At 41.7% G+C, this 11,788-nt stretch overlaps 1 protein-coding gene and 1 long non-coding RNA gene across 3 annotated transcripts; both read left to right on the top strand.

The window, feature by feature from the left end:
• The first annotated feature begins 903 nt into the window (after positions 1-903).
• Positions 904-5,138, top strand: LOC115133677 (uncharacterized). Of its 2 annotated transcripts, none has more exons than XR_010464598.1 (5): positions 904-1,189; positions 1,610-1,970; positions 2,099-2,212; positions 3,388-3,521; positions 4,668-5,138. It is a non-coding gene; the product is annotated as an uncharacterized LOC115133677 (long non-coding RNA). The 2 variants fall into 2 exon arrangements; XR_010464599.1 differs by lacking the exon at positions 904-1,189 and adding an exon at positions 1,216-1,303.
• Positions 5,139-8,614: 3,476 nt separating this feature from the next.
• Positions 8,615-9,563, top strand: LOC115133668 (protein S100-P). The gene is made up of 2 exons (XM_029667151.2): positions 8,615-8,978; positions 9,199-9,563. The coding sequence occupies exons 1-2, from the start codon at positions 8,841-8,843 to the stop codon at positions 9,337-9,339; spliced, it is 279 nt and encodes a 92-aa protein (XP_029523011.1). The 5' UTR covers positions 8,615-8,840; the 3' UTR covers positions 9,340-9,563.
• Positions 9,564-11,788: the final 2,225 nt, after the last annotated feature.

The raw sequence follows: 11,788 nt of genomic DNA, 5'->3' as shown, positions 1-11,788 counted from the left end.
CACCAATTTCAACAATATTAATGATTTGACTGAGTTCCAGTTCATATTAGGAACTCAGTTAATTGAAATAAATTAATTGGGTCTCCCAAGTGGCACAGACATCTAAGGCACTGCATCTCAGTGCTGGAGGCGTCACTGCAGACCCTGGTTCAATTCCGGGCTGTATCACAACCGGCCGTGATTGGGAGTCCCATAGGGCGGCGCACCATTGGCCCAGCGTCGTTAGGGTTTGGCCGTTATTGTAAATAAGAATTTGTTCTTAAACTGACTTGCCTTGTTAAATAAAGATTAAATAAAATTAGGCCGTAATCTATCAATTTCACATGACTGGGCAGGGGCACAGCCATGGGTGGGCCTGGAGCCAGGCCCAGCCAGTCAGAATGAGTTTTTCCCCACAAAAGGGCTTAGTTACAGATAGAAATACTCCTCAGTTTCATCAGCTGTCCGGGTGGCTGGTCTCAGACTATCCTGCATGTGGAGGTCCTGGTTGGCGTGGTTACACGTGGTCTGCAGTTAGGAGGCCGGTTGAACGTACTGCCAAATTCTATAAAACAACGTTGGAGGTGGCTTGTGGTAGAGAAATTAACATTCAATTCTCTGGCAACAGCTCTGGTGGACATTCCTGCAGTCACCATGTCAATTCCATGCAGAAATGTTAGCTTTATATTTTGTCTTTGCTAAATTGTCACATCAGATGTTGTTGGAAGGAAGTTAGACTTGTGAGTGACACAACAATGGACATTTTACAATCTTCACATTTAGTTCTCTGCTTTCCCCATCATTTTGCCAATGACGAAACTTTTGACTAGATCTTTAATCAACAAATACAGCTGGTTCAGAACTGCAGATACTTGAAATCAACTGGTATAGAGCAGACAGCAGCACCAAAAGAAGATGACATTACTGGGTCATAGGTTCAGCATAAAGAAAGAACACATTACACACATAAAGAAGAGAGAGAAAGATGGAGAGAAGCGACTCTGTGGTTAACATTTCAGTGCGTCATCAGAGGAAGTCCACAGCGAGTGTGTGTCAGTTGTGATTCTCATGCCCTGGGTGTGAGTGTAGAGGGGGAGGCCACAGCACCTGAAGGCTGAGTGACTGGCCTCATTCTGATATCCTTCCAGAAAGATGAAGCATCTGTGGGTCTGGCTGCTCCTCTCCTTCCTCTGTTCCCTCTCTTCTTGGGGTAGGTTACAAAATATTGAGTTACACATTTATTTGGACCATCATTATCTTTTTGGATTTTTTTTTTGGATTTTGGCTCATAGGGCAAAGACGTCACAATGTTTTTAAAGGAACGGTAATTTACATTCTACTGGTCTGGACATTACCTTATAGTTTCTCTTAACTTGTTTTCATTCATTTCACTGTAGTCAATGCATTTATTTTGGTGTCATTAACATCAACAGCAATGCTTGTAGAATTAATAAAACTATGTTTTATACCCCATTTCATACCATGTTTTATATGGTAATTATTAATTCTTCAGATTTGGCAATGGTACCACCCTAATTTGAATACATTACATCAGCTTCATGCATATCATACTATTTAGCCTTGTCATTTGATGTTTCACTAATATGTTGTTTTCTCTGTCTCTCCACAGGGATAAGAGGCATGTTGGTGGTGATCCAGTCTCCTCATAATGTAACAGTAACAGAGGGGGACACTGTTCAGATCCAGTGCTGCTGGAATCAAAATGTGTCAAGAGGGACAGTTAATTGGCTTAAAAAGAAGGACACACCGAGATAAAATATAAAGTGTCCTGGTCACCTACAGTCAGTGTTATGACAGGGCATCTCAGCAGACTGTAGCCTGTAACTGCTCAAATTGGACCATCTCAAACCTCACTAGAAATGACACGGGTACTTACATCTGTAAAGTTTCTGTAGAGATCCCATCTCTTATTGAATCCGAGGGGAATGGGACACGGATAACAGTTACGTCCCAAAACACAACAAACAATGGCGAGTATTGATTAGAGACAGTTAACATTTCTTTGGGGAAAGTTATACATTAAGAACAAGTTAAACTGGTTATAGATCCAATCGTATTGCAATAGTTTGCTAATAACTCCACTCTTTCTGCACAGCAGATTCCTCAGAAGAAAAACTGCTCCAGCAGCTGCCTATCATGATTCCACTTGCTGTCCTGCCATTGTTCCTCCTCCCTCTCATCTGCCTGTACAGGGCATGGAAAAGACACCAAGGTCAGAGGGCATTGTGATATTATATTTATTTTACATCAGTGTTTGACTGGAGCTGAGTACCGACACGTCACATGGTCTACTGCTTGAGCTCCTATTCCTCTAGTGGAATATTATTAAGGTTTTGTGGAGCTACTGCATCTAAATATAAAACGGTACCGGCCCCCAACATGAGAAACGGCACCTGTTTCAGTCCAAGTCAAACACTGCTATAGGATACTACACTCGTGTGCTGATAAAAGAGTTGGTAGCTTTTGTCAAACAACGTTTACATATGTGTACATCAGTAGATCAGAACCTTACAATCCGACGATGTACATTTTTCATTTCTATAGAGCAGCCACGGAGTTTTGTCTTTCAAGCCGTTTCAGCCTAACCTTGCAACAGTCCCTAGTTTTGTCTTTCAAGCCGTTTCAGCCTAACCTTGCAACAGTCCCTAGTCTTGTCTTTCAAGCCGTTTCAGCCTAACCTTGCAACAGTCCCTAGTCTTGTCTTTCAAGCCCATTTCGCAACAGATCAGAGTTACAGTATATATTCAATGCTGTATCACCTTGTTACTGTGACAGTGAGTTGACGCATCCTGTTATTTGGTTGTTTTTCTGTGTACGCCCTTGATATCTACAAACCCGTGAAAAAGTATAAACCCTTTCTGATTTTCTAAATTTTTGCATATTTTTAATAGTGAATGTTATCAGATCTTCAACCAAAACCTAAAATTAGATAAAGGTAACCCAAGTTCACAAAAAAAAATCAATTTTACAACACCCAAATCCCCTGTGTGAAAAAGTAGTTGCCCCTTTATACTCAATAACTGGTTGTTCTGCATTGAAGCGTGGGCCAAAAAGCCTCCACAGAGACGTGAGAGACTGATCAACCACTACAGGAAGAGTTTGGTTGGAGTCATTACAGCTAAAGATGGTACAAGCTGTTTTTGTGTGTAAGGGGGCAATTACTTTTTCACACCGAGGCATTGGGTGTTGCACAACTTTGTGTTAATGGAATACATGAAATATGCATGTAATGTTGTTTTATTTGTTCACTCAGGTTCCCTTCATCTAATGTTCTGTTTTCTTTGAAGATCAGATAACATTCAGCATCAAATATATGTAAAAGTTGAGAAAATTAGAAAAAGAGGCAAATATTTTGTTCACAACACTGTATGTGTATGGGGTATACAGGTGGTGCCCCAGACAGAACAGTCAGGGTGATCCACGAGGCTCCCAACCATGAGGACGAGGAGTTGAAGATGGAGGAGCTGGAAGAGGCGGCCAACCAGAGCTCTTCCTCCTCCTCCAGAGGATCCACCCAATGGGTGAGTCTCATAATCAGTACACATCATACCACCTACAGCCAAGATACACCATCCCACACCCTACTCACAGGCTAATCACATCATACCACCTACAGCCAAGATACACCATCCCACACCCTACTCACAGGCTAATCACATCATACCACCTACCGCCACGATACACCATCCCACACCCTACTCACAGGCTAATCACATCATACCACCTACAGCCAGGATACACCATCCCACACCCTACTCACAGGCTAATCACATCATACCACCTACAGCCAAGATACACCATCCCACACCCTACTCACAGGCTAATCACATCATACCACCTACCGCCACGATACACCATCCCACACCCTACTCACAGGCTAATCACATCATACCACCTACAGCCAAGATACACCATCCCACACCCTACTCACAGGCTAATCACATCATACCACCTACCGCCACGATACACCATCCCACACCCTACTCACAGGCTAATCACATCATACCACCTACAGCCAAGATACACCATCCCACACCCTACTCACAGGCTAATCACATCATACCACCTACAGCCACGATACACCATCCCACACCCTACTCACAGGCTAATCACATCATACCACCTACAGCCACGATACACCACCTCACACCCTACTGACAGGCTAATCACATCATACCACCTACAGCCATACACCACCCCACACCCTACTCACAGGCTAATCACATCATACCACCTACAGCCACGATACACCATCCCACACCCTACTCACAGGCTAATCACATCATACCACCTACCACCATACACCATCCCACACCCTACTCACAGGCTAATCACATCATACCACCTACAGCCACGATACACCATCCCACACCCTACTGATAGGCTAATCACATCATACCACCTACAGCCATACACCATCCCACACCCTACTCACAGGCTAATCACATCATACCACCTACAGCCATACACCATCCCACACCCTACTCACAGGCTAATATCCTGATTTAGTGGAGTAAGTTCTATAGGCATGGTGATCTCACTTAAGATATCAAAACGTTTCTGAAGTCTGTTATTCTATATGCATTGCTGACTTTTCTCTCTCTCTCTCTCTCTCTCTCTCTCTCTCTCTCTCTCTCTCACTCTCACTCTCACTCTCACTCACACAGTGTCAAGTCCAGGTGTATGAATCACTTGATTACTTGGCATTACCAACCCAAGACAAAGGTTAAGGACCGGCTGTGAATGTATGTTTCTATTGCGTTTCATGTGTCAGTCATTTCTGTAGGTATTTTACAGTATGTATGTACAGTGTATTTTTGATGTGTGTGTTTTTTTTATTTGATTGCAGTAGGTAATTACTGCTATTGTTTCTTCTTTAAACCATTTTTACTGTGTGGAATGTACTTTATTCTCCAGTGAGGAAGTGAAAGAGAGACTCGTGTAAATTTAGGTTGTGCAATGAGGTACTTTTACAAAGATCTGTGAATAGTTACTCTTTATTTAACTCTGGTTTGTATCTTAGACCTATGCGAAAGCCAGTGTTTACATGAAAAGTGTGTGTGCGCACGTGTGCATGTGAATGTGTCCATGTGCCTGACAAGAGAAGCGAGTAAAAGAGAAAATTATGCTACACAAGAGACATGTGTTTTGACAATAATAATGACTGCAAATGGAAAATACAGTAGAATTGAAAAATGCCCAATGATTGAGCATCATCCAGTCCAGGGATGCAGCCTTAAGATTCTCAGTTTAACTGGTGTTATATTACCAGTGGAAATGATGGTATCTGGGGGCTTTCTCATAGGCTCTCTCATAGGTCAGTGACAGGAAATGGAAAGAGAGCAGACGGTGGTGACAGTATATGCTTATATCTCAGGTAGTAACCACGGCCCCTCGTCTGCTGTCGACTACAGGATGAACAGAAATGAGAAACAGAACAGTTTTACAATAACAATAGATGTGATTTTGCCTTACACATTGACACACACTCATACACATTGTGCAATTGTTTGAGTAACAGGTCATGTACGTTTCAGCTATTTAGAGCTGTTTAGCTGACACTCTTATCAGTTGCTCACAGCTAACAAATGATATGCTCACAGTAGTTGTCAACGCTTAACATTTACATTTACATTTAAGTCATTTAGCAGACGCTCTTATCCAGAGCGACTTACAAATTGGTGCGTTCACCTTAAGACATCCAGTGGAACAGCCACTTTACAATAGTGCATCTAAATCTTTTAAGGGGGCTGAGAAGGGGGTGAGAAGGATTACTTTATCCTATCCTAGGTATTCCTGAAAGAGGTGGGGTTTCAGGTGTCTCCGGAAGGTGGTGATTGACTCCGCTGTCCTGGCGTCGTGAGGGAGTTTGTTCCACCAGGAGCGGGGGGGGGGGAGAAGGATTACTTTATCCTATCCTAGGTATTCCTGAAAGAGGTGGGGTTTCAGGTGTCTCCGGAAGGTGGTGATTGACTCCACACATTATATATATTAATGTGTTATCCCACAACTTGCCCCAATGAGTCACTAGGTCCTGCAGTTACAAAGTAAGCAGACACACACCTACTCACATCTTATAAAAACAAACAACCGTTTGTAACCATGGCTGCACTCCTACCAAGACAGAATTGTTAGGCACAGTAACACATTCTCACTGCTTATGCCGTATGGCAAGATCCTTGTTTTCCTATTTACACGTTTACTTGTTATCATCAGAGATTCATCTGATATATGAAGTTGTGTTTTGATATTGAACAAACGTGTTTAATTCAGTGGATTGAAAGATGTAGAAGACTGGAAATGTTTGGATTTTGCGATGCACGCAGACACACAGGTTGTCTTTTGAAGAAAGCGTCACTATATAGGGATCATAAATGTTTACGAGAAAAGAGAGCAGCATTTCCAGGAAACAGTGCTACCAGATTCACACACAGAACAGAGATACCCAAAGATTTTCATAACTTAACCAAGATAGACCACAGCTTGTCGTTTCAAATGGGAACAAATGAGTCAGAGTGTGCAGAACAAAGAAGGAGGTGAGCAGAGCCAAGCACATATCCTATTGGCGCATTCTAGTATTATCTGCATATTTCCGTTACGGAACGCCTACTCTGTGAAGTGTGCAATAACTAAATTCGCCTTTGCATTTTTTTTTTACTTTGAAAAGAGTAAAGTCTATAAAACGTTGTCCACTTTGTTCTTTAACAGATTCTAGTTTTGGGAACAGAAAACTGTATAAAAATCAACTGTTTAATCGATGAGAAAATGTGCAGAATGTCGGCCAAAATCCACCTCATTCCAACTTTTCCCACTGCCCGCCAGTGGGCTTCCTCTCACGACCATATTTGGTAGTGAGTGGAAACACCAACCGGGTGCTTCACATTTATACATCCAGTGAAATATCTGTCTCATTGTTCTGTCTGTGGGGATATACCCTCTTCTAGCCTGGCTCCAGTTATGTTGGCTAAACAGCACAAACAGAACTGGGACCCGCTAACACTTCATCTAAGACTAGGGAAACTACGCTAAACAAAAATATAAACACAACATGCAACACTTTTAAAGATTTTACTGAGTTACAGTTCATATGAGGAAATCAGTCAATTGATATTAATTAAATAGGCCCTAATCTATGGATTTCACATGACTGGGAATACAGACATGCATCTGTTGGTCACAGATACCTTTAAAAAAAGGTAGGGGCGTGGAACAGTAAACCAGTCAGTATCTGTTGTGACCACCATTTGCCTCATGCAGTGTGACACATCTCCTTCACATAGAGTTGATCATGCTGTTGGTTGTGGCCTGTGGAATGCTGTCCCCACTCCTCTTCAATGGCTGTATGAAGTTGCTGGATATTGGCAGAAACTGGAACACGCTGTCGTACATGTCAATACAGAGCATCCCAAACATGCTCAATGGGTGACATGTCTGGTGAGTATGCAGGCCATGGAAGAACTGGGACATTTTCAGCTTCCAGGAGTTGTGTACAGATCCATGCGACATGGAGCCGTGCATTATCATACTGAAACATGAGGTAATGATGGGGGATGAATGACACGACAATGGGCCTCCAGGATCTCGTCAGGGTACCTCTGTGCATTCAAATTGCCATCGATAAAATGCAATTCATTGAAAAATGCCTGCCCATACCATAGCCCCACTACCACCATGGGGCACTCTGTTCACAACATTGACATCAATAAACCGCTCGTCCACACGATGCCATACACTTGGTCTGCGGTTGTGAGGTCAGTTGGACGTACTGCCAAATTCTCTAAAACGACATTGAAGGCAGCTTATGGTAGAGAAATTAACATTAAATTCTCTGGCAACAGCTCTGGTGGACATTCCTGCAGTCAGCATGCCAATTGCACACTCCCTCAAAACTTGAAACAACTGTTGCATTGTGTTGTGTGACAAAATGGAACATGTTAGAGTGGCCTTTCATTGTCCCCAGCACAAGGTGCACCTGTGTAATGATCATGCTGTTTAATCAGCTTCTTGATATGCTACACCTGTCAGGTGGATGTATTATCTTGGCAAATGAGAAATGCTCACTAACAAGGACGTAAACAAATTTGTGCACAAAATCTGAGGGAAATAAGCTTTTTGTGAGTATGGATTTCTGGGATCTTCTGGGATCTTTTATTTCAGCTCATGAAACATGGGACCAACACTATACATGTTGCATTTATTTTTTTCGTTCGGTATATAATCTATATTCTCTCGTACACTGCAACAATAGTCCCGCATTTTGCCTGGTCTGGTCATGTGGTATTGATCAAAGAACATGATGTGATCTTATCTCACCTCTAGTTACAGAATATTCGTGCTCCTACAGAAACACTCTAATCCGAGTGTAACCATTTAATGTAGCCAACCAAAACTCATCAGGCCTGTGTCCAAAAAGCCACTCAAAAGTAAGTTAACAGCAGCTCTGAAGGAAAACAGTCACAACGCACAAGGATCCAAACACCTCCCGAAGAACACTTGAACTATTCTTGAATCAAATCCAATTTTGACAAAGTGGCACGACAGCATTCTATGGAGCCAGTCATTGAGGTAAAGTTTGCAATAGGCGTTTTGATGTTAAGATAATGTTGACACAACAGTAAACTCCCCCAAATCAAACACTATCGGTCACTGCCACCTCCCAAGCACTGAGCCAACAGTGGCTTTAGTAAGTTCCCCTGATTCAAACATCAGTCAACATTAATACATGAGCAGAATATAAAGCAGACTTCAATTCCACCCGGTCTGTACCTTCACCTCTCCTCCTGTCTGGTCGCCGAAACCTTGGAGTTGTTGCCCCAACTTTATCATCACCAGTAGCAGTCATGTCCCAACTGGAGACAGCGATGGCCATCCTCCTGAAGACCTTTGACAAGTACTCTGGAGCCGAAGGCAACAAGGGCACGCTGAGCAAGGCTGAGCTCAAAACCATGATGGAAAAGGAGCTGCCTTCTCTCCTGAAGGTACTGTACACTGCGCTGTCGGCCATCGCCACACTGCAGAAAAAATGTATTCGATTCAAAAACTCTTTATTGTCCCATCCAAAGGGCTGTTTTCAGATTTACTGATTCAACGTGAAGTCAATTCTAGTTTATACATCACGCTATTTGTGTGAATAACAGTCGTCGAGATGAATCCTGTTGTTTTGTGGGACCCTCCTCGTTCTCCTCCGTCTCTCTGCAGGCTTCTAAGAACCCTGGGGACTGTGACAAGCTGATGAAGGCTTTGGACCATAATGGAGACTCCGAGGTGGACTTCAATGAGTTCGTAGTCCTGGTCGCTGCTCTCACCTGCGCCTGCCACGACCGCTGCCCCAAGAAATGAGCTCCTCATGCAGAATTGTGTGGTCGAGTCACGCCCTGCTGCAAGGTGCCTATCCGCCAGGACCAGAGTTCCCCCAATCTCCCTGTTTCTGTTTATAATCAGTTAATAATAATTTTCTTACTAAATGCATCTTTATCCATTTGTGTGGTTGTCTTGTCTTCAAATTGTGGCTGTAAATGTAAATAAATCTCGTGCCTGTGAGGTGGGAGCATTTTAAACAGCGACTATCGAGTAGGCCTGTATTTACTCACTTTTACAAAAATACATTTATTTTGTCCTTTCAGTCTTTTTTATTTTGTGCACCACTTAAAGAACAAGTCGACATATACACTCAGACACTTTATACACGGACGGCTGTTAAGTAGGGAAAACTACAAAGAAAAGGCAGGAGTTTTGGCATACAGGCCGCGGGTGACCACCGGTGAATGGCAGGCAGCAAAGGTCATTTTGGCCTCTGGTGCAACAGGTATGTTTAAAACGGAATTAAATTAGTGGCACTCTGCTCACCCCATGAGATGAGAGACATTATAGAGACCAATACTTCTGCAGAACGACAAATCTTTCACATGAATTGAACGTGGAGACAGAGGCTTCACACAGGTGTTCAGTTGAAAACTAGCCGTTCAGATCCAATGCCTATTTTTAGCGTGTGTAGGTCTTAACATGCACGTTAAACCTCGAAAACAAACCACGTAGGAAGTGAACTTTAATCCAACCACAACGGCATCTTATCTCCTACACAGCATGGGAACCAATATTACACCTCAGAGCGATTTCCTTGCATGTTTCCTTTATGAATGTAAATGTGAAAGGCTGCATATATGTGATGTAACAAACGTGTACTTTACATTGTTGTACACTATTTTGTTGAAGCTGTAACTATAAATATAGACATTGAGGATACTGTATATACAAGACTGGCATGTCCTGTCTACATACCCCTTATCGTAGACAATCAGTGATGTAAAGTACTTAAGTACTTAAAAAATTACTTTAATGTACTACATAAGTAATTTTTGGGGTTATCTGTACTTTACTTGACTATTTATAGTTTTGACAACTTTTACTTTTACTTCACTCTACATTCCTAAAGAAAATAATGCACTTTTTACTCAATACATTTTCCCTGACACCCAAAAGTACTAAAAGCAGTAAAATGGTCCAATTCACACACTTATCAAGAGAACCATGCCTGGTCATCCCAACTGCCTCTGATCTGGTGGACTCACTAAACAGAGAACATCCCTGGTCATCCCTACTGTCCCTGATCTGGTGGACTCACTAAACAGAGAATATACCTGGTCATCCCTACTGCCTCTGATCTGGTGGACTCACTAAACAGAGAACATACCTGGTCATCCCTACTGCCTCTGATCTGGTGGACTCACTAAACAGAGAACATCCCTGGTCATCCCTACTGCCTCTGATCTGGTGGACTCACTAAACACACATGCTTCGTTGTAAATTCTGTCTGAGTGCTGGAGTGTTGCCCCTGGCTATCCATCAGAAAAAATAAATAAATAATTGTGTCATCTGGTTTGCTTTGTATATGGAAGTTGAAATGATTCATACTTTAACTTTTACTTAAGCACATTTTTAGCAATTCCATTTACTTTGGATAATTAAGTATATTTAAAACCAAATCGTTTTTGACTTTTACTCAAGTATTATTTTACTTGGTGACTTTCACTTTTACTTGAGTCATTTTCTGTTATTAAGGTATCTGTACTTTTACTCAAGTATGACAATTGAGTACTTTTTCCACCACTGTAGACAATGGCTATAAGGCCCAATCCCAAATCGCCCCCTAACTCATTATGTACTTGTGGAGAACAGTTAGTATTGTTGGTGAATTTCCGTATTGATTATCTTACCTATTACCTATTGATCGTCATTGGCATACAGTTGTACAATGAATGCAAAAAAGACCATGCAAGTGCTGCCCTCTTGTGGTACACTGCCGTCATGCTGTGCGTGCACAATGTAATAAAAAAGAAGAAGAATATAATCGGCACATGTCCTAAATCATGCTAGTATAATGCAAAGTAATTGTGAATCAAATTCCCTTTTGCAAATAACACTGTACTAGATTCTTGTTTGAGTTGGAGAGATAAGAAAATTCCTCTAACTTTTCTCTCTCTCTCTCTCTCTCTCTCTCAATTTAAGGGCTTTATTGGCATGGGAAACATATGTGAACATTGCCAAAGCAAGTGAAATAGATAATAAACAGAAGTGAAATAAACAACAAAAATTAACAGTTTCAAACAAATAAAGTCCTTTAAAATGTCAGAGTATATATATATATATATATATATATATATATATATATATATATATATATACAGTGTAGTAACAATGTGCAAATAGTTGAAGTACAAAAAGGAAAATAAATATGGTTATATTTACAATGGTGTTTGTTCTTCACTGGTTGCCCTTTTCTTGTTGCAAC

This window comes from Oncorhynchus nerka, linkage group LG8, assembly GCF_034236695.1.
Source record: "Oncorhynchus nerka isolate Pitt River linkage group LG8, Oner_Uvic_2.0, whole genome shotgun sequence".
NCBI classification, from domain to species: Eukaryota; Metazoa; Chordata; class Actinopteri; order Salmoniformes; family Salmonidae; genus Oncorhynchus; species Oncorhynchus nerka.
The sequence above is the reverse complement of the archived record's forward strand: the minus strand, read 5'-3'. Positions and strand labels throughout refer to the sequence as shown.